At 41.0% G+C, this 23,319-nt stretch overlaps 1 protein-coding gene across 11 annotated transcripts in view; it reads left to right on the top strand.

The window, feature by feature from the left end:
- Positions 1-200: 200 nt before the first annotated feature.
- Positions 201-23,319, top strand: part of ATP8A1 (ATPase phospholipid transporting 8A1) — a 75,015-nt gene continuing 51,896 nt past the window's right edge. For 2 of the 11 annotated variants that reach the window (XM_083459790.1, XM_083459786.1), the window contains exons 1-6: positions 201-855; positions 13,763-13,877; positions 17,646-17,745; positions 20,267-20,365; positions 21,445-21,490; positions 22,329-22,369. In XM_083459790.1, coding sequence (XP_083315916.1) covers positions 807-855; positions 13,763-13,877; positions 17,646-17,745; positions 20,267-20,365; positions 21,445-21,490; positions 22,329-22,369 — 450 coding nt within the window. In that variant the 5' untranslated portion in view covers positions 201-806. Of the gene's footprint in view, positions 856-13,762; positions 13,878-17,645; positions 17,760-20,266; positions 20,366-21,444; positions 21,491-22,328; positions 22,374-23,319 lie in introns of those variants that run through there. The other 9 variants (XM_083459791.1, XM_083459789.1, XM_083459795.1 and 6 more) reach the window with 8 other exon arrangements.

Here is a 23,319-nt window from a genome sequence, read left to right as displayed (position 1 = left end):
GGGGCAGCTGCCCGCCCCCCCCCCGCCTAAACCCATGACAGGTGGTTATGGTCTCAAAAGTGGACAGGACCTGTGCTCAGTCGGCAGAGCACGAGACGCTTAAATCTCAGGGTCGTGGGTTCGAATCCTAAGTTGGACAGATGCTTCCTGCACAACCACCCCCTTTCCTCTCCTCCTCCTCCTATTGTCAAGCGAAGGGGTCCGCCCCAAGTCGCGGCTCGTTCCATTCTTACCCAGTTTTTTGGGGGTCGATCAGAGAGAGGCTGGCACGAAAGGCGCGAACGAGGCAAGCCGCCCCCACCCCGTTTCGATCTGCCGGGAATGGAAGGCAGGCCTTCATCCGTGGATGAAGCGGCGCCTGACGCGGGCCTGGTGTTGCCAGGAGGGGGGGGGATGAACAAGAGCCACCCCCCGCGGAACGCCAGTTGGTACGTTCCAGGGCGACTGGGGGGGGGGAGGAGCAGCAGCGAGAGAGTGAGCGTCGCGCGCCCGCTGTCAGTTGGCCCGAGCGGCGGGCGCGAGAGGGGTGTCGTCGCGCATGTTAGCGGAGCTCTCGCGACTGCAGGCGTCGCTCTGGTGTCACAAGAGATCTCCTCCCCCCTACCCCCAATATCTGCCGTTTTTTAATTCCCCCCAAACGGTGGTGTTTTGCTTTGTTTTTTCCCCTCTCGCTTCTTTTTTTTTTTTTGAGCAAGGCGAAAGGAGGGAGCTTTTGTGAGGGAGAAGAAGGAGGAAGACCCGAGTCGGAGGCAGGCAGGCGGGCAGGGTTGTTGGCTCGCTCGCCCTGAGAGGACGGCTGAGGCGCGATGCCCGTCGTGCAGAAAACCGTGTCCGAGCTGCGGTTCAGGGCGGAGGGTGAGTGGCGCTGCTCCGGCGGCTTTTTCTGCGTGTGAGGAGGGAAGGGAAGCGGGAGGGAGGGAGGGAGTCCTCGTGGCCCCGACCCTTGGCTGCTACCTTGTCATTTTACAGACCCAAACATCCCGAGTACATTCAATAAGGGAGCATTTCGTGCTAATGGGGAAGGGATTCCTAGGCAGCCCCTCGTCCCACGCCCCCCTTTTGGCTGCTCTTTTCTTCCGTTTTCGGAGGAAGGCGCTCTCTGTGTTTCCCCGCCTTCCCCAGAAGCGCCCCTCACGGTGGCGCCTGGGCGAGCAAGCAGGTAGCAAAAGACGTAACCCCCCCCCTCCCAACACTGCCTCACCTGCTCCCTTCTGGTTTTACCCACATATATTTCACCCCATTCCTGTCAGTAGAAGAAATGTTATAGAAAGGGAGCAAGGGGTGCCAACTTGAATAAAATATAGGGGGTGGGGGCAAAGGTAAGCTCCGCTCCACATAATCAATCTCACTCACACACCATTTGAATGACAGTGTCCACCAACTTTGAGGGGGCCCAACCCCCCTTCAAATGTTTTATTGGGGGAAGGGCTGAAGGGACCCCGGCCCCTAGGAGTTGGCTCCTATGAGAGGGAAAGAGAAGAGCCTTTTTTATCTAGCATCCCAACCCACACCCACACAAACCAGTTTAATTCTAGAACTACAGCCACATCACCTTGCCAACAAAGGTCCGTATAGTTAAAGCTATGGTTTTCCCAGTAGTGATGTATGGAAGTCAGAGCTGGACCATAAAGAAGGCTGATCGCCGAAGAATCGATGCTTTTGAATTATGGTGCTGGAGGAGACTCTTGAGAGTCCCATGGACTGCAAGAAGATCAAACCGATCCATTCTTAAGGAAATCAGTCCTGAGTGCTCACTGGAAGGACAGATCGTGAAGCTGAGGCTCCAGTACTTTGGCCATCTCATGGGAAGAGAGGACTCCCTGGAAAAGACCCTGATGTTGGGCAAGATGGAGGGCACAAGGAGAAGGGGACGACAGAGGATGAGATGGTTGGACAGTGTTCTCAAAGCTACCAGCATGAGTTTGACCAAACTGCAGGAGGCAGTGGAAGACAGTAGTGCCTGGCGTGCTCTGGTCCATGGGGTCACGAAGAGTCGGGACACGACTAGACAACAACAACAACACAGCCACTCCGCATAGAATCATAGCATCACAGTATTGTAGAGTTGGAAGGGAGCCCTGAGGGTCATCTAGTCCAACCTCCTGCAATTGGGTGGGGGGGTTTGAACCCACGACCCTGAGATTAAGAGTCTTGTACTCTACCAGCTGAGATGCTGCCCCGTTTCCAACTGTGCTAGCAGCATGCACTCTCCTTTGTTCGAGGTATACAGTCTGGACCATCCTCCCCATCTCCGAGTCTGTTCCTCTGCATCTCGCTTGCATTCATCTGACTGTCGTTTGACTGTCCTCCCCTCACCCTCCCCCCCAAAAATCCAGAAAATAGTCAGCATACCTGACACAATGGAAGCATAGACAGTGGATATTCCACAGCTTTTGTTGTTTGCTGTATGTTTTGTGATCATCAGGCTGAGGGAGGAGAGAATTGCTATTTCATGTTCCTACTGTGGCAGGGATAGAAATAATAAAATCATTCTCATCAATACACTTAGGAGCCAACTCTAGGGACTGAGGTCCCTTTGCCCCCTCCCCCAATGTTTTAGGGGGCAGCCCACTCACCCCCAGATTAATGGGCATTGCCATTCAAATGATGTGTGTGTGCTGTGTCATGTGATTGATTATGTGGTGTGGGACTTACCGTACCTGCCCCTCCAATATTTTATTCAAGTTGGCACCCCTGTCATTACGCAACCTTACAGTCAACTGTTGATGGTCCATGAAATCCACAAAGATGACATTTCTACATATTCCGGGATTTCCAAGCAATGCAGGGAAAAATGCATTAGTGTTTTGTTTTGTTTTAAAAAAGGGGGAAAATCCAAAGAGAACTGGGTGTGCTCATTGACCTTCAGGGGCTGCAAAATGTTGGTGGCAGTTGAGCAACGGGGTAGGGGGGTTGGCCTGCTCAAACCCTTAATAGTTTCCTGTAATAGCCTGAAGCAGGGTGAGTTTTGGAATGTATATCTCACAAAGAGCATCACTCAGCCATGATTCCCTCTCCTTTCCATTATGAGTTTTTAAAGACACTGATCCTTTTGAAGTTAATAGAGTACAAGGAGGCCGATTTTATAGACTTGGAGGCAGAACTCCTAACCGTTTAAAGTGTCTTGTAAAAATAAGGATGTGTGCACTGAGGTTACACCTCTCAACCCCAACTCTCCTTCACCAGCTCTTTAGTGCAGCAGAGGAAGGCGGGGAGGAAAAACACCTGCTTCCGTTCAGTTAGCTTTGGGGCAGATGTGGAGCTTTCTGCTCATCTATTCCTAAACCTCAGTCAGTACTATAGGGCAGTTGCATTACAGCACCAAACTTCTGAAGCTCAGGGCTAGATGCAAAGGAAGCTACTCATCTTGCCCTGAAGCTCAGAAGTCTCATACCATTGCACTATGGGGATGATTTCTCAATAATTTAACCTATCCCATAGTTCCTCATTGGCCCATAAATTGGACATCCTACTTTATAGGATTTAGATTCGCATTTTACCCATAAGTTCCATAATAATAGCAACTAAAGTTATTTCAAAATGTTCAAATCATGTCTCCTCTCTAATTCAGCATGCAATCTAGTCTACTTTTTGTAATTTTTGAAGATGATTTTAAGGTTTCATTCATTTGCTTATTTATTTTTATTTATCTAATATGTAGCAAGAGAGACAAAACTTCACACATTAAGTCTCAGTGTTTGGTAATAAAAATAATAAACTGAAACCTGTAAATGAAAGTAAATTTTTGTTTGCTTGGATTTTTGCTTTGTTTGTACTCTTGCATGCAGTTACAGACGCAAAAATAAAAGGGAGCCCTGGCAGTCATTCATTCAATGATGTGTTTACATCTTTAGTATAGCATTACTCATAGCTCCACAACTTTTGTATCGTATTTCCATATCTTGAATGCTTACACAATATTGGCACGAAGGCTTATGTCATGCTCTGTTTCAGTACAAGTTGTCTCACATTTTTGCATAGAAGAATTGTATACTTGTTAGCACTAATCAGATAAAAGCAGGCACAAGCAGTATTGCTTAACTTTTCATATTGGGAACGATGTGAATCAGTTTATAAAATGGATGGGGGAATATGAAGTAAGAAACTTGGCTGAAAATTTTGGACATTAATATTTGAAGATCTGTTGGGATTCATGAGCCACTTGATAAGATGAATAATGAACCAGTGTATTGGAGTACAATTTGTACAATAGAGGAGCATTGGTTTACTGGATTTAATGTAAAAACTAACACATTTTTTGGCAGTTATATGAATATCAAAACAATTTCCGCAGTAGCTATAATAATTGCTTTATATTACTAAATGTAGTTAGTATCCCCATGTTAGTTTATATGGACTTAACAGATAAAGGGTAAGATATAGAAGAAATAATAATAATAATAATGCCGGTGGGAGCTATTTTAGAAAAGCTGATGTGAATTTTAATATGCATGTTTTAATGTACTGTAAATTTCTCCTGATGTTATAGTTTTATCTTTTTGTTAACCCCTTTGATTTTTTTTTACAATCAAGCAGTGTATAATTTTTTTGAAATACAGTGGTACCTCTGGATGCGAACAGGATCCGTTCCAGAGCCCTGTTCGCATCCTGAAGCGAACGCAACCCGTGCGGGTCGCGATTTGCCGCTTCCACGCATGCGTGTGACATCATTTTAAGCGCAAGCGGCAAAATCCGGAAGTTATGTGTTCCGTTACTTCCGGGTCACCACAGAGCGCAACCCAAAAACGCTCAACCCAAAGCTACTTCAACCCGAGGTATGACTGTAATAATAACACTGGAAGATATAAATTTGAATGGATGACTGCCAGCTTTCCCTTTCATTTTTGCAAGCATGATTGGATGACATATTTAGAAACCGTATTCACAAATAATATATTGCCTTGACTTGGCCATTCAGCAGTGAAAGGAAGCTAAGGTCCCAATTAAACAACAACAATTTTAATTTCTCAGTTTTAAGAATTCTATTTTGGAAGCAAAAAATAAAATTAGGTATTTATTATTATATTTATATCCTGTCCTTCCTCCCCAAGGATCCTATTTCTTGTAATTTTTTCACTCTCCAGCAATGAGGCCCACAAAGTCTGCTTTCTCCTGAACTTATCAATCACTTGAATTAGTCATGCTCACTGGAAGGAATGGGAAATAAAAGTGTGCTCTCAAATGGAATAGAATAATTTTCAGCCATCCACATCAAAGGAGGATCACAGAAGTTACTCAGGCAGATTGTTTTCAGCCAAGAGAGCATGACTGAGCATAATTCCTATAGTAGAAGTTTAGGGTGGGACAAGAAATAATCTGAAAATGTTTCTTTCCATAAATGGTATATCTTGTCCCTAGTCTTTGAATTTTCACAGATATCAGTTATGCAGCTAACCCCTGATAAAAACAAGGTGCTATGTGAGTGAGCCATGAGATGCTAGAACTTTCTGCTGTTGTTCTGAAAGCTAACTTCCTTGTTTGTTACAGTAAAACTGTTTCTAAAACAAAATTCAAGCCAGTAAGGTTTGTGGGGTGTGGGTGGGTGTGGGTGTGCTTTGGAGTCATTGGAGACAGGGCTAATAAGGCTATTGGGAAATGATTTTGTAACATTTCCAAAATTTTATTGCCTCCCAAGCCACAAACCTCTGTTGCATATAGTCAGAAGTGTTCTTCCAAAAATATTCAAACCAACCAGACTCTTCTGTCTTTATATTATGGCCTAAGAACCCTGCATCAAACAGTTTTGAGGAAACAAAATCTATTTTCAGTAAGATGGATTGGCTAAAACAAATACCAATATATTAACAGTAAAGGGTGGGTTAAATTTGCTTTTTTAAAATGTCGTTTTTGAGTGCCTGCCAAAACACAGAACTTTAGTTTTGCAATAATTTATAATATGTCAGTTGTAAACAGTACTCCTAAAACCTTTTCAATATTCTTTTTTCTAACAAAAGTAACAGAATACTGCCATATTATCAACATATAGAACAATCAGTACTTTATAAATCTGAATTGGGGAGTGTATGTGTGAAATCAGGTTTGCAGAATTATTTGACTACATTATTAATGTAAATGTTGAAAAGTAAGGGCGGGCAGACAACGTTATATAACATCTCTATTGGTTTTTATGTTCTTTATACTCAGAGATATTTAAAAAACCACTTTAAAAAACAAAAGGGTTTTATTCTTATAACTATAGAAATAAACTTTGACTTAAAACATAGAGTATGTCTGGTAAAATCTCAGAATCTATAGGAAGAGTAATCAGGAGTCTAATATTCAGATGGTTCAGTTTCAGTATTTTGCACAGCTTTGTGTTCCCTGCAGGGCTAATGATTGGCCTTGGAATTCCTAATCCTGTAACAGTGATAAAACTAAGAAAGATTGGACCTTGTCAGTGCATGAATGACAAAACTATGAAACCGCCTTATATGTTCTTTTGAGTTTTTCAAACAAAGCAGTGAAGCAAATAACATAGCTACCTGATATCAGCCTCATATCCTTTTCCATTCAGTAATTGGAGAAAACAAAAAGCTTATATATATTTGGGATAGAAATTGAACTGTTTCCTTAAAACTTAACTGTTTCCCTAACAATAGAGCTATGAACGCTCTCACCACTTCCTCGTGTTAATATGTAATGATGCTAGTCAGCAGAAAATGTTCAGAGTAGTTTCCTGCAAGCTCACATTTGTAATTTTAATTTGTAACTCGAAAGCTGACTTGTGTGATTTTGTCATTTCATATATATGTCTGTAAAAAATGGCTGATCTTTATTTTTCTATTCAGCTCCCTGAATAAAGTTGACCAGTCTTTATTTTAACACATAGTCTCTGTCTTTATGCCTATTTGCATGTAAACACTTGCGTAAGGAAGGCCTGGGATGTGAGTTGGACAGTCTGAGGATCCCTGGGTTATAAGAGATCATATTCCTATACTCCTTTTCCAACAAAACGACCTCTATGTTGAGTTGTGGTTTTCATTTGTTAGGGAGAATAGTATTTAAATGATGAAATAACAGAACATTTTTATCTCTTATAATCAGATATATTCAGAATTTTGTATGCCCTGTAATGTTCACTCCTGTACTAAGGTCACCACAATCTTGCCATTGTGAAGATGTATGTTAAATATACTAGGATGTGTTTCTTGTTCTTCATAATTTTTTCTTCATCCAAGACCCATACATTCAAGAAACACAATATTTTTCACAACAATGGCTTTTGCAAGACCAGATGGAATAATATATTCTCAACTAAAATAATATTTGATTGTTACAAATAAACTATGTGTGTTTTACAGACTCAAACATGCTGTAACTCTTTCAGCTAGTAAGACCAGAAACATCTGGCTTTGAATGAGTCTTAAAACAGTCAGGTCTCGAGGCTACACATGGTTAATATTAAGTATTTCATTTGTTTGCATGAAAGTGTGTTCAATATAGCTAGCTAGCAAAGGGATGCAAATCCATACTCCAACAATTTATACTGAACCTCATCGGTTGCAGTTAACTTAAGTGCACCTAATACTAGCTGCATTAAGATGTTATTCCAAACCACAGTTTGGTAATATATGAATGAGCAGTGACAAGTCTTGGGCTTCCTCCTTTCCCCGCTTCCTCTTTTCCTCCTATGGTGTGATTTTCTGAAGAACTTAACATTTCTCAGGAAACCGTCAGTTTTCCCTTGCATGGAAAGATAGCAAACCATGGTTTGTTTATAAAATAGGGTTTGATCTTGTTTTGCTGGCAAATTATGGTGTGAGCAGATCATAATTTGCTACATGTGCACGTATGCTTTGGCATTATGCCTGAATGCAGCTATTGTGTTAGATTGTTACTAAAACATTAGGGAAACCAAGACTCTATAAGATAAATTATTTATTGACAATGTCTTGTGAAGTTATATAAATAAAGGTTTAAAAAGTTTTAATGGTGGCTAAGCCATACAATATAACAAGAATATTTTGCACAGAGAATTTACCTACATTTGAATTGAATCCCCAGAAGTTACGTGTTCAATCTTGTCTTCCCTTTTTTCAAATTTGAGGAAGTCTGGTGTTGGGAAAGCTTTAATGATTATTTCTAGTTGTACCAATGCCAACACAGAACTTGTACCACCTTAAAGACCAACATATTAATGTGGTTTAAATGGCTAGAACCTATTTTATTAGATACACGAAGTGATTGTGAATTAGCAGAACGGTAGTAACAACTGAAACAGGGAACAAAGTAATTTCCAAGATACAGGTAAATATGGAGGCAAATAAAATAGTCTACAGCAATGATGGTAACTGCTATCATGAGTGTCAGTGAGATCTAGGAATATAAAATCGACTTTATTTTATATTCCTATATAGTTTCATAGGTTAGGGAAAATATTCCAGCATGGCTACATAGCAGAATTGAGGGGTAACAAAGTTTCCAAATAAAAAGGGTACAAAATTCAGAAAAACAAATGTAAATTGACAATAAGGAAATGAGCAAATTTCTGAAAATATAAAAGTTACTAAACATTTAAATGCTTCAAAACAAAAATCTAGAGGCTTACTGAATGGTGCAGATGAAAGGGGGTGCTGAAGGGAAATGGGAGTGAAACTAAATTATTTTCCTGAAAATATGCCAAAATCTAAAAATATTTTTTCAGAGAGTGCTGTTGAAGGGCTACACCAAAGAGAAGTGACAAATGGTGAAATTTTAGAACCAGTTAACAATTTTAAAAACTAACAAGTCACCAGGGCACAATTGGATTCACGAAGAATGTAAAATTGCTTATCTATTGACTGGAATGTGTAATATTGCTGACATTACCCTTCCTGTTGGGTCTGTCAGCTGCTTTTATCCATAACAGCTAACCTGAGCCTCCTAGCAGATGCTGGAAATGAACAGTAGAACAACTACCATTTTTATTTCCTGCTTGTTAGCTTTTTTGGCTGAGTTGGAAACAGAATGATGGACCTTGAATTATGTTCTTATATACGTTTTCTTATCTAGAGTACTAGTGAATCATGAGACTTTTTATGCTGTTTATTGGCTAATAGGTAGGTGTGTCATAAGAACGTAAGAGCAGCCCTGTTAGATCAGACCGTAGGCCCATCTAATTCACTGTTCCGTTTCCACTCAGATGCCTACAGGAAGCCCACAAGCAGAACATAAGCACAATGACACTCCTGCTTGTACTTCTTAAGTTCCTTCCTTCCTGAAAATGTCCATTCTTCATGAGTATCTGCCCTACATTTTCTGCAGTGAGGACTGATGTAATCTCTCTAATCTCCTTTAGAACAATTTTCACACCCTTTGGATTCAACAGTTCAACTGCTTCCTTATCCAGTTTCCTGCATCTGATGTATTAAGATTTATTTTTTTATTGTTGGTCTTTAGCAATACGCTCTTCATTCATATATATATATTTGGCTTCATCATTGCCTTCTTGCATTTCTTTAACACAAATTTGCGTTCCTTTTTGTTTTCCTCAATTGGGCAATCATTTAGGCTTGTTAAGCAAGGAGATGAGATGGGAACCTCCTTGACTTGATGGGACCTGTCACGATCTGTGATGTACATTTTAGCAGAGCATCTAATATGGTGGTTTTGAGTAACTGCAGGTGTTCTTTTTTTAAAAAAAATAATCTTTTTATTAAATTTCTTTTATGCACACAAAAAGAAAAAACAAATACATTCAACAAATAACAAAAAAACACGGCACTTAGGTACTAAAAAAGAAAAAAAGGAAGAAAGAAAATCAGATAAGGGAAAAAAGAAGGGAAACAAAAGACTACAACATAAAACGTAAAACTATCGACTTCCTTCCCTACTGATTTCGGGTTTTTACTTTCAATAGTTTCCTTTTTACCGCTGGTATTTGTTTTTAGTTTGCACATCGGAAGTTTTAAAACAAACCTGCTGTATTTGGTAAGTTTTTAAAATTAAAGTAACTGCAGGTGTTCTAGAGAGATTTAAATAAATAATATCTAAATAACTATGTTCAATTTCCTTTTCAGCTTCCTTTTCACCAATCCCCTTACTTCTTCCCACTTTACTATAAGTTAAATTTGATACCACTGTAGTCACTGTTTCTAAGTTGTGCCATTTAGGATTAAGTCTGGGGTCTGTATCCCTGTGATCAGTTCCATGAGCAACAAATCCAGGGTTTAGTCATTTAAGAAACATATGGGGAACCTATGCCCTGTTGCTGGACTACAACTCACATCACCCCCTAGCACTGGATATGCTGATTGAAGCTGATGGAAGTTGGGAGTTCAGCAACATCTGAAGAGCCACAGGTTTTCCACCCTTGATTTTGAGTCCCTAGAAATTTTACCTCTTTGTCACGACTATAATATGCATTTACTCAAATCTGTGTAAAGGTAATTGAAATCTCCCATTACTCTCGACACCTCCTTTGAATGCCTCGTTGACTTCATTCTGCATCTCAAGATCACTACTTTTATATGTGCAGAAAGCTCATTTTACTATAAACCTGTTGTCAGAAATGTTATGGTTCAGCAACAGATATCTTACATAAGGTTGCTGATTGGCTGCAGTCTAACAGCGCATGTGCAGCGTGCCTGGAACCCTCTACAAAAAAAATTGTAATCATGCTGATGAGTTGGCAGAATTAAATCCAACTCCCTCTCCCAAACAGCTGATAGATATGGCTACTAGAGGGTTCTGTGTGTGCCGGTAATTGCATTGGAAAGTAGAAACCCAAGTACATTGCCTATTAGCACACACTGTTCTTGTTGCTGCTAGGGATACATACATGCATGGAAAAAAGGTTCCCTATACGTCTGGCAACTAAGTGGATCAGAGCTTATATATTTTACATTTGAAGCTGTGATAAATTATAAATAATATGTCATGATATCTTCAAAATATTACCATTTCAAACATTAACCTGGATAGAGAAAGAATTTCTACAGATACGTAAAGAAACTGATCTAGCTACACTTAACAACTACTGTACTTTTCTTCCCTCGTCTAATTTTGTACAGAATTAAGACAGATAATACTTTATTTTAGTAATTTTATTCTGATTACTATAACTTACTTGTTAGAGGCTTACAAGGCCTTTATGTGCATAGAGTCAGTCAAAGAATGCAATTTGTAATGTGAGGAACAATGAGGAAAAATTAATGCAGAAAAGCTTTGTAAATAGTATTGTATTGCAGAGGCCAAATGTATATTTTTCTGTTGCAGAAGCTAAACCTGGAACTGAGCCTCAATAACTTTATCAACATAATCTACCCCATATTTTCAAGAAACATGCTTAAAACAGAATATAAATGATTAGAATGAACAATACTCACGTTTCAAAGGAGAATTAAAATTACTTAAATAAGTTTACATTTTTTTAAATGAGACTACTCTTGTAGAACTGATACTTGGCAGAACCCTACATATATTAATAACAGAAAGATGCAATGTGTATTAGTTTCATTGAAACAAATGTTACTTTTACAAGACTATGGCTTTGTGATTTGTGACCAAACAAGCTATATATACAGTGTCTCTACATTGTTTAAAAAACAGACCATGGAATAATAACAATATTGAACTTTACTCTTCACCACCCCTTCCCTTATTTGGATTTACTCATTAGAATTACGAAATATTTCTAGTATTTCTTAAGTCCTTATATGACAATGGCAGTATCTTTAAAGGAGAAAATCTTCAAACGTTTACTCAGTTAGATAAGCCCTCTTAACTGTCTCTTGATGCCAAACATTTCATTCTGTATAATTGTTCAGTTGATAAAGAATGACAATGAACCAAACCACTGCTTAATTTCTTAGGGGAGAGGGATACTGATACCAAGAATTTCCTGGAAGGCTTGTCCTTGAAATCTTTCTGCTAAAGCAGAATCTTGGGACTAACTTTGAGAGGGAATAGTACTTTATTATTGGAATTCTTACATAAATCTGCAAGGCCCACGTGCCCTTAGTTCAAATTGGGGTTTTAATTCCCTGCTACAGCTGTAGATGAATTCCATTTCCCTCCTGTATGTTTTAGTGGATTGGGGAGATTCCTTCTTTTGATCCCGTTTTAGACATAGAGTTAAAACCAGTGCATAAGGGTGTTGAAAAGGTCCAAAAGAACCCTAGAATTTCCTGAGACTTTTCAGCTGGTGCAGAAGGGAAGGCGGGATGCTGGGTGGGTTTGAAGAGCAGATGGGGTCAAGTTGGAGAGGAAGTTGAAGAAGGGGAAGGGGTGTGCAAAGTGGGGCTTTAATTAATTGAGGGGGAACAGGAGAAAGTGTGTGAGAGAGAAAAGAGTGGGAAGAGGATCATGATGAGTACCAGCAACCTTTTTCCTAGGGGAAAAGAAAGTACTGCTCGATATGTGCCTGATGGCATCATTGAGGTTATGTGAGGGTGACTCACTTATGTAACTGGTTTTCCTATACCAAATCTGATCTATGGATCCATCTAGCTGAGTGTTTGTATTTTCCATTGAAAATAACGGAATGTGTTTCCCATTGATAATAATGGAAGTTGTAGTCTGGTAGCACTTTAAAAGCAAAAGAATGAGGCAGGCCATAAGAAGGGATATGAATACCAGAATTTCTCCATTTGATCAAATCTCCTTCATTCTTTTTCCAACCATTGCCAGCCAGATGCCTCTGGATGCTGACAAGTAGGGAGTGAAAGCTTAAATAATGCTTTCAGAACTTGATTTGTGAGCTTTTAATGATTAAGTATAAATGATGCAGTAATCTGGAATGTGGGAGGGGAAATCATTGAGATATCCCAAATAAAAATTAGGGGAGTCTTTGGGTAATGTCTTGGGAATGGCAAGGCAAGAATCTGGGTGAAGCTGAAACCAGAGGTGGGCTGGGTTAGGATGGGGGGGGGGAGAAATTCAGGTTACTTAACAATTGATTGAGAACATGTGGCTCTAAATATTTAAAAAGGGTTACCAACCCTGTTTTAAAGTTGTATCGCACTTCAGAAACATACTGTCAACCAGTGCTGTTTACGTAAGAGCCACATCACATGCTCTGACTGCCCTGCTCCACCAACATCTGAGCAACCACATTTTGTTCCAGTTAACATTTCTGGATCCTTTTAAAATGCAGATCACATTAGTCTAATAAAATACATTACAGTAGTCTAGTCTGGATGTCACTAGTGCATGGGTAACGAAGGGCATAGCCACACTTCCGTTTGTCTTGTGATTTCAAGTCATGGGTCCAAGAGGTTCTTTTGTCCTGCTGTTTTTCCTGGGAAAACCCATTGTTTACTGCTGAATCTGAGCAGACATTAATCTGCATACACCCTGATTGATGTTTGTTCAGATTCAGCAGTGGCTTTGCAACAGGACAAAAAAAACACCCCACCACCTCTCAGCCCATGACTTGAAAGTACGTGACAAATGGAAATGTGGATGAGCCCCCAGTTTAGATCTGCCTTCTCTAGATAGGTTGCAGTATGGTAAAATGCACTCCTCGGTAATGCTTTCACAGATAGTGCCAAGACTGGTAGCACACATCCATCCAGATACATCAGGATTCTTGTCCATAGTGCTATCAGCTTGTCTGGATTATCATAAGCTTGTTTTCTCTCACCCAGAACAAAACTACCTTCAGATACCAGTTCATTAAATCCAAAGCTTCCTGGGATATAAGGCAGAGCTGCATGTCATTTGCATGTAAATAAATGGTGGTGCAACCCAAACCTCTGGATTAGTTCTCCCAGTGGTTTTTATGTAGGTCATTGTGCTATAAATATGTTTAATTGTATATTAAGTGGCTAATATTTTACAGGCTATGAGAAGACAGATGATGTTTCAGAGAAGACCTCACTAGCTGATCAGGAAGAAGTGAGAACTATATTTATCAATCAACCACAATTCTCTAAATTTTGTAACAATCACGTCAGGTATTTATAACTAACTCTTATAACCTCTTTATAATTTGCAGTTGTTAATTTTGTTTTTATTAAGTTACAATTTTATATTGTCACAATTTATGTACAGTTTTAAAGAAATGGGAGTGTTAAGAAAAATCTGGCAGGACATGTTACCTACTCTTAGAAAAAGTTAATTCACTCTGAATGGGGACTTGTAAAAAGAGATTCATGTTAGCAGTTAAATCAGTTAACTGGAAGTTAATAATAATTGATGCCTGAAAGAAGAACATTCCTAATGTTTTCCAAACAAAGCTACAATAAATTCTAGAGTGTTTGAGATTGATGTTGCTATTTTTTGTTTTTAGTACCCAGGCACCAGTGCTAAACTGAAACGGTTATTATTCATTTTAAAAATATTGTATGGGATCCAGAAAGCCATTCCTATAAGAATCTTTCCTATTCTCTGTTCCTCCCTGCAACCTCCATGTCCTCTCCCAAGTTTCTCTGGAGGATCAGAGGAACCTGAAGAATGTGTTAGCTCAGGGAGATGCAATGGGGTAGGAGAATATCTCCAAATCAGAGGCATATTGTGCAAATGGAGCTCAAACTGCCAAAGCTTCGGATCCGACCTGTTGTTGGATATGCCCTCATCTCTTTCTTGTTCTCAAAACACAAACATTCATTGTAGCTTTGGGGTGGGAGGGATGAGCATTTTGTGCAGCTAATTTATTAATAGCTTCCCTAGTGGGGAATATCCTCAATGGGAGGATATTGAGAGTGCATGCTCCCTGGGCCTCAGGTGGGATAGATCAAACCCTAACAGTAGCTTTATACAGTAGCTACAAATGCAATGGAGATGTGCAGAACTCTGTTGTGGAAGGAAATGGTGTGCTGCTTTTCCTAATTGCAGCTGCTTCCAAAGTCAGCGGTGTATTAGTGAAACTGGTCAGATCATTTATTCATTCATTCAAGAAGAAGGTTATAAAAATAAATGATTTTCCTAGGAAGGCTTGCTGAAATAGCCAAGCCTTAAGTTGGTACTTAAAACTTATTGTAGGGGGTGCCAGCTTCATATCATTAGGCATGCAACTCTCTGGAAAAAGCAAAGACCTGTCTCACTTATGCAGCAGTTTGGAGAAGGTTAGAAACAGCAGGGGATTCGCCCACTATTTCCTATGTACTTCAAACATCCACATATGAGACGAGACTGTTTCTTTGAGTTCTTTGGTAAGCACAGAGGACTTGGAAGAAAGATGCACTTTGGAAAAGGGAAGGAAAGGCTGCTGGGACACTTGCTCCTGGCATGCTGGCAAGTTATATTGTGGACACCTGCTCAAAGGAGAGAGGACAATATCCCATTTTTTTTCCATCCAACAAAAGTGTAGTGTCTAATATGCTAACGCCATCTACTGGATATTGAAGGAAATAGAATGAAAGATTTAAAAACAAACATTCGATGAAGAGCCATGGAGAGAAAGTACCATAGACTTTCTTATGCAAAATTACCTCAGATGAGAGCTTGGGACATTGCAGAGTAGCATTATCTGAAGCAACAACACCTTGAGGCCTCAGTATAAACACATAGGCCCAAGAACAATTTGAATTACATGTGCACAAGTTGTTATGACATTATATCACATGATTAAACAACTGTGTGTAGTTTATTTTGAAATACATTCTGGATTTCTTCCTCCATATATACATAAAAGCATAAGGCTGTCATCACACAGTTCCCATGGAAGGATTTGATTTGCTGCATCATGATCCTGGATTTGCATGAAGTCAGGGCATGGGAGGGAAACAGAAGAGAAGGTAGATTGCACAAACATGGCAATAGGAGTGAGAAGGGAGAAGCACTGAGGGGGGGGAAAGTGCTGGTTTAAAACAACACAACAGTTTGGTTAGGGATGGAGGAAACTGCAAGGAAAACAGTGGTTTTAAATTACTGCAGAGGTTTGCGTAGAATACTTTGGAATATTTGATGGCTCTGCATCCTTGATCTCTCTCACATGAAGCAACTGAGGAATGGAGGAGGCAGAAATTTGGATACAGCAAGCATGGGGTGGCAGTTTAAAATATAAGTTTGAATAAAATGAGAAGGGAGTTAGGAAAGGCCCTGTTGAAAGGCCTTTTGGTGTTAGCTTGTTATAGCAGAAATGGATACAACAAGGGCCAGCCTGCACATGAAGGGGGCTGAAGCAGCCACCTATGGTGGCAGGATCCTACAAGGCAGTGCGAGAGTTCCTCAAGGTTTTGCAGGAGTTTTGCAAAATCTCATCGAAAGCCTCCATAGCCAGACAACCCCAGTAACCAAGGCTTTGCAGCGGGGGCACCTTCCCACTTTGCCCCAAGCAGTGGAATGGGACAGACCTCCCCTGGGTACATATCCTTGCTAAAACTTGCAAAGGTGGCTGCAGAATAGGAGAGAGGAGGAGCCATGGAAATGGGGGTGGTGTGTGCGCGTAAGGGAGAGTTGAGAAAAGAGAGGAGGAAAGTGGAGTGGGGGAGAAGGGATTGAATGTGCAAAAGTGGTTGCAAAAAAGCAGGGAGTAGGAGGCATGGGAACTGGTTGAAGACAAAAGCAGAGGCATGAAAGGGTCTGACAAATAGGAGGGGATTGTGGCTTCATAATTGGGCAGAAAGTGAAAAGAGTGCTAAGTCGTTGCTATGTGCAGAAGGATGCAGGAGATTACCATGGGAGTGGTCTGTGTGCAAAAGGGGGTTGAACAACAGGAGGGCAATAAGGAGGTGGGAACATGTTGCAAAGTACTGTATTTTTCGCCCTATAGGACGCACTTTTTCCCCTCCAAAAATGAAGGGGAAATGTGTGTGCATCTTATGGGGTGAATGCAGGCTTTCGCTGAAGCCTGGAGAGCAAGGGGGGTCGGTGCGCACCGACCCCTCTCGCTCTCCAGGCTTCAGGAAGCTATCCGCTAGCTGTGGGAGACGCAGCTCTCCCACGGCTAGTGGAGAGCTTGCCTGCACCCAGAAGCTTGGGGTGCGCTGAGCTCAGCACGCCCCAAGCTTCAGGATTCGCGCAGCACTCCGCTAGACGTGGGAGAGCCGCTAACGGATAGCAGCCTGTTCTGGGGGCTGGGGTCGGGGGAAGCTCGGGCTTCCCCCAGCCCCACCCCGGGGGGGGGGGAATAATATTGTTTTTCTTTATTTCCCCCCCCCCCCAAAAAAAACCTAGGTGCGTCCTATGGGCCGGTACGTCCTATGGGGCGAAAAATACAGTAGGTCTGCAGAACAGCAGGGAGAAGTGCCTTCAAAAATGGGGTTGGGAAGTTGAAAAGTGAACTTGGTAGTTATATGGGGTAAGAAGGGCAAACTCTAGGAGGTTAAAGTGGAGGAATGATGGTGTGGTTGGTGAGTAGAGTGAGCAGGGGCACAACTTCTAGTATGCAAATATTTTTGTGTTTTGTATTTGGTATATGACTTAGTGGAGCATTTTTAATTTAAATTTTTTAGAAATACACCATGTAGTTTTTTTAAAAAAGTATCCATTCACAGCAAAACTTATGCATGGTATATGGCACTGAAAATGGCTGTGGTCTGGGGCTCATTTTGAGTTTTCTTGGATACAATTTGAACCACTGTGAGAAACTGCAAAATAGTTTTAAGCAGACCACAAAAGGAAAAATAAATATTTATACATTGTGAGCAGTGACTGTTCCATAATACTGTCTCCACAGTACTGAAAGGTATCTTATGGATTAGTGCATTCTGAATACAGGGTGCTGTGTGATTTTTATCTCTATCTCTTAACTACATACAGTTTTAATCTCTGTTTCTTAGCACTGCAAAATACAACTTAATCACATTCCTGCCGAGGTTCCTCTATTCCCAGTTCAGAAGAGCTGCTAATGCCTTTTTTCTTTTCATTGCATTGCTTCAGGTAAGCTAGACGAGGTAAATATATATTTAATAATATTCAATTGTTCTATGTCAAAAATAAAATTGCTTTGAATGTCCCTGAAATGCCAGGTCCTCATCCATTCGATTTGTGTGGTGTGGTACTACTTCATGGGAAATGTATTTGAAATGCATGGTTTTAACACTGGAGAATTGTCGTGTTTACAAACAGTGATGCTTTTACAAATGCATAATGTCTGTGTTCACATGTAATGCTGAGCCAACTATATAGGTGAGCTGCAGAAAACTTAAGTATAGCATTGGGCTCATATGCTCTCCCACAAATTTACTGTCACTTCCAAAGAATGTTGGCTTGTTGTGTCATATGAACAAGGAATCCTGGCTCACAACAAACTGTTATGTTTTAAAACCTGGTGCATATGACAGAGCAAGCTGACACTCTCTGAAAGTGAAACTGATCTTTGCCAAAGTCCTTTTTCTGCCACATGGGAAGAGGAAAGGGGAGCGGGGAGCATACAAGCCCAGCTCTTTGCTTTGGCTCACTGCAGCCTATCTACATAAGACTAAACCACGGTTTAATGTTCTTACTGATGCAGTCACGTTGTTGTAATAGAAGCTTACTGTACACTCACTTTAACAGTTGTCTTTTTCACACTTGACCCAAAATTAAGAATTACTAAGAGAAAAGGAAATTTGTGTGTCTATTCATCACACTGTTTAGGGACTTTACCATAGTACCTAGAATTCTTTTTTTCTACAAACCGCTTCTCACTGCAGTTGCTTCTTTTGCAAGGAGTTGCACTAAAAATAATTGGGTACCTGGGGACAGAGGGGAATAAGACAGTGTCTGGGCAGCTGCGGAGCAAGCCAATCAGGCATCTGGAGTGGCGCTTGTGCCCTGTATCTTGGAGTGGGGCCAACCGTCCCACAGGGTGGAGCAAGCTGGCGCAGGACACTCTGCGGGGGCCCCCAAGGAGTCTGCCTGCCTCCTCCCACTTAGCCACTCTACAGCTAAGGAGGAGGCAGTGGGCGGACCGTTTGGGCACAGAGCCTGCGGGTGCGCAAGCCACCGTTTCACTCCCTGGAGAGACGTGTGGCTCGGGCACTCTGCAGGCCACGCTGTGAGTGCCGCCCAGCATTTTGTGTGTCCCCCTCAGTGGTGACACCTGGGGCGGACCGTCCCCACCGCACCCCCCTTCCTCCGCCCCTGTGTCTGGGAAAGTAGGCTGGCAAACTGCTCCTCAGATATGGGTTATTGGGAGAGCAGAAGAGTAGGGTGACAGGAGTATTTGGAAGCAGTAGTGTGGCAGGAATGTAACGTATGACGGTGATGGGCAATTGGATAGTAAAGGTAAAGGGACTCCTGACCATTAGGTCCAGTTGTGGCCGACTCTGGGGTTGCAGCGCTCATCTCTCTTTATTGGCTGAGGGAGCCGGCATACAGCTTCTGGGTCATGTGGCCAGCATGACAAAGCCGCTTCTGGCGAACCAGAGCAGCGCACGGAAACGCCGTTTACCTTCCCGCCGGAGCGGTTCCTATTTATCTACTTGCACTTTGACGTGCTTTCGAACTGCTAGGTTGGCAGGAGCAGAGACCAAGCAATGGGAGCTCACCCCATTGTGGGGATTTGAGCAGCTGACCTTCTGATCGGCAAGTCCTAGGCTCTGTGGTTTAACCCACAGCGCCACCCGTGTCCCCTTATAGGATAGTACTTGACATCAATTCTATTCCATGCTTCTGGGTGATGCTTGAGTCAGCTTTTCAAGGTATGTCTTGTACGAAGAAGCAGTTAACAAGAAATACCCAAGAACAATATGGGAGGTGCTAAGCATTACAGGGGCAAAGTTGGTTATATCCCAAGGTTCAGGAATCTAGCAAGATTTGTATGAGAAAGAAGCTTAGGTGATAGGAGATACCGTATTGGCCTGAATATAAGCCTCACTTTCCCCCCAAATCCCGACTGTGAAAAGTTAAAAATGTGGCTTATATTCACAACCTTACGGTATGCAGCCAGGAGTGTGGGGCAAACAGCACCAGGAGCCCGGCAATGCGGCACCCACCCTGTGAGTAGTCTCCCGTCCTCTCCCCCAAGGCCAGGAAGAGAGAGAATGAGGAAGGGGAAAGGCCAATGGCAACGCAGTGCAGCTCCCCCCCCCCCCCGTATGCAGCCAGGAGTAGCGAGGAATGGATGGGCTTATATTCGGGTATTTTTAATTTTTTTATTCCCTGCCCCTCCAATTTTAAAGGTGCGGCTTATATTCGGGTGCAGCTTATATTCGGGCCAATATAGTAGCAAGTGGAAAAAGCTGAGTATTGAGCAGTTAGGAACAATAGCAACATTATCCCAGGGTTTCCCATTTAAAAGTGAAATGCCTGTTGCTTCATTCAAACTTTCAACATGTATTTGAGAATTGTCATTTTACATTTAAAAGTGGGTTTTTGTATTAAACTAGGTTTTGTATTGTTATTTATTTCTGCTTATAACAACTAAATAATATTTTTCTCAATGAAGTCTACATTTCCATCCTCTCTTTTTCTTTAGCAAATTCCAGATGTTTCTCCAACTGGACGTTATACAACATTGGTTCCGCTCTTATTTATTTTAATTGTAGCAGCTGTAAAAGAAATAATAGAAGATATTGTAAGTATTTTTTCCAAGTAACATTAAATCCTTGTATTTATCTTTAAATAATGTATATTCTGTAAATTACGTTGAGTAGAATCCAAAGGTACCCTTGTGAGGAAGGTTATATTTGGATCCAACCTACAAGTTTTTAAAAATGATGCCGCCATCTTGTAATAGCTGTTTCAAAATACTTTTCTCATGCCCTTCTAATATCCTTTCTTTTCTGATATATTTAATTTTTTTTTCACTTGAAAAGACCTGTAACTCTTTTATGCCTGGGATGCTGCTTTGTTTTTATATTCATATTGATAAAATTTCTAGAAACGGGGGTGTTAATAAATGCTATCAATTCTTAAAGCTGCAATCCTAGATATAATATTGTATGTGCTAAGACCAATTAGATTAAATTGATCTTAAGCGTGACAAGCTACAGTACATATTTACTTGGAAGTAAGTGGGACTTTTGTGGGTGTCCCCATCCTAGGGTCAAAAGCCGCTATTGAAAAAACAAAAAGGTTGTTAGAATTATGGATCCATTGACTGCCTTGTTTGTGGTGTGTGTGTGTGTGTGTGTGTGTGTGTGTGTGTGTGAATACGATGGATCTGGGCAGGTATATTTGTTCCTATGCAGTCAACTAGGAGAAGATGACAAGATGTAGGTTGATGTGAAGTTGCACCATCAGGTTTTCATTGTTGCATTGGATTGTTAGTTGGGAATCAAGGAAAGCCAGTGGTGGGTAGCCTCTTTCAGAATGAGTACCTTATTCCCAGCTGGACAGGATGGGCAGCAGAAATATAAGCTTTGCAATCACTCTCTACTGTCCTGGAAGGATGCATTTGGCCCTTTGTCTAGGCAGTGGAGAGTGATTGCAGAGCTTATATTTTTGCTCCCCATCTTGCCTTAGGGCAAGAATCTAGTGGCAGTGCTGCAAATGAACCATTGTGTGACAAGAACCCCAATCCCCCACTCCCAGACACAGATTCCTAAACAAACGGCTTTCACTTTTAGTTTCTACCCATCCCCACCCCCAAAATAGCGCAGCATTCTGGTATTTCAGTACAGTAGCTTCTAACATTGTCCAATTTTGTTTCAGAAAAGGCATAAAGCTGATAATGCTGTGAACAAGAAGAAAATTCAAGGTAAAGACATGCCACAGCAATTTTTAAAAATGTACAGTGAAGAAAATTGAAGTCATATGAATTAATTTGGCTTCCATTGTTACTATGACTACTTTGAAAAGCAGGTATAGATACAGGAATAATATGAACTGTGCTCTACCTAGAAAGTTGGCTACTTTAAGCCTCATTTGTCATCTCTCAAATGTGGTTGTGGATAAAAGCATCTGTGTGTTGAGAAGAGTGCAGTCCTAAGTGAGAAGGAGAGGGAATAAAATGATGGGAAATCTACCAGCCAGGTCAGGAAGTGTCCCCACCCCACCCCCGAATCCATTGGACAATTGGTTACACCACCTTCAGGCTGGTGTAGATGGGGCCTCATTGTCTAATGAAGGGTCCCCATTCCATTCCTAGAAAGACCTAACCCTGGCTATTGCCAGCAGGAACACCACTGATGATAGATCTATGCCTGCGGGGCTTTTCTTGGGCATAATGTAGGCCTCTACAGCGAACATGATCACCCACCCACCAGGGAGCATTTTCTCTGCTGACAGCAGGACAATTCCATAAAACCCTAACCCCCTCCAGCCAACCTGTGATTTAGGATTGCTCTGTAAGTTCTTTGCTCCATTCTTGAAAGAGAGAATTTTGTGCGAAAATAAAATAAAAATAGGTGAACCACAAACATTTTCTAGTCAATAAGCATGGTCTCTATGTTGACACATGTTAAGTATAGGACTGCTTTTATTGATAGTATGATGCATTTTTGTAGTTATTTATAAATTGTTTTGTTAAACCGTGCCTATAGTTTGGTTTTATTTAATATCAACATTTGTGTTTTCACTGGTTTTTAATTTTTTAGTACTGAGAAATGGAGCTTGGGAAATTGTGCACTGGGAAAAGGTAGGTGATCTCTTTAGTGTTCAGCATAAAAGTGTAAATACTGGATTTGATCCAAAAATAGAAGAGATGGAAAATACCTGATGGTGCTGTTCTACCAGATTAGGTAGTACTAGGGAGGTTGTTTGAAGTTCTAGTCTTATGCAGGAGCTTACACAAGCTTTTGTGCAAAGGGAAGAACATCTTAGGATTTCATTTCAGTCTTCTTGTGCAACAACTCTGATACATGCAGAATACAACTTCTGCACAAAGAAAGGCACCAACAATAGAAATAAAGTAAATTAGAAAAGAAAAGCTACTTTTAAATGTGAATTTTATTTCTTTATTTAAGACCATTTCTGTATGGCTTGATATGTGAAATATGTAGATTTTCATGCATTTCCACATAGAGGCAGTTTAGTACTGAATCTGACACAAATGCATCCCAGTGCCTCTTTAAAAAGATAACTTGTGCCTTTCATAGTGCTGTGAGTTGGACCCATTCCCTGTGTTGGAACAGCAGTAGTAATCCACACTGTGAGCATTCAAAGAAACCCTACTGCAGTGTTGCTCTGCCACCAAAGGTCTTTGAGGGAGGTAATGGTTTTCCAACGGTTCCTTGTCTCATTCCAAAGTTGGACGAAGTGGCCTCCTCCTCCCCTTAGTGTCAGTGCAACTTTGTGCTAATGAAACACCACAATAATGAATTTATTGCCTCACTTGCTTAACTATTCTGGTACAAGCCAATTCTGTTGTCCATTAAATGAGTCATGTAACCTGACTGCAAGATATATTTAGGGAAGACTAAGAAATGGAATGCTGGAATAAAATTAAAAAGGGTTACGTATTTTTTAATTTCACTAAATATGATTTAATCAAGTTTACATAATCACAAGAGTGATTGATCTCTCCTTCAGAAGTTTCAGCTGGGCTTTCTCCATTATATGCTTTGACTGAAGCCAGGAAAGATCTTT

This window comes from Podarcis liolepis (assembly GCF_965112155.1).
Source record: "Podarcis liolepis genome assembly, chromosome: 9".
NCBI lineage: Eukaryota > Metazoa > Chordata > Lepidosauria > Squamata > Lacertidae > Podarcis > Podarcis liolepis.
Note: the sequence above shows the minus strand (reverse complement) of the source record. Positions and strands in the feature narration are given on the sequence as shown.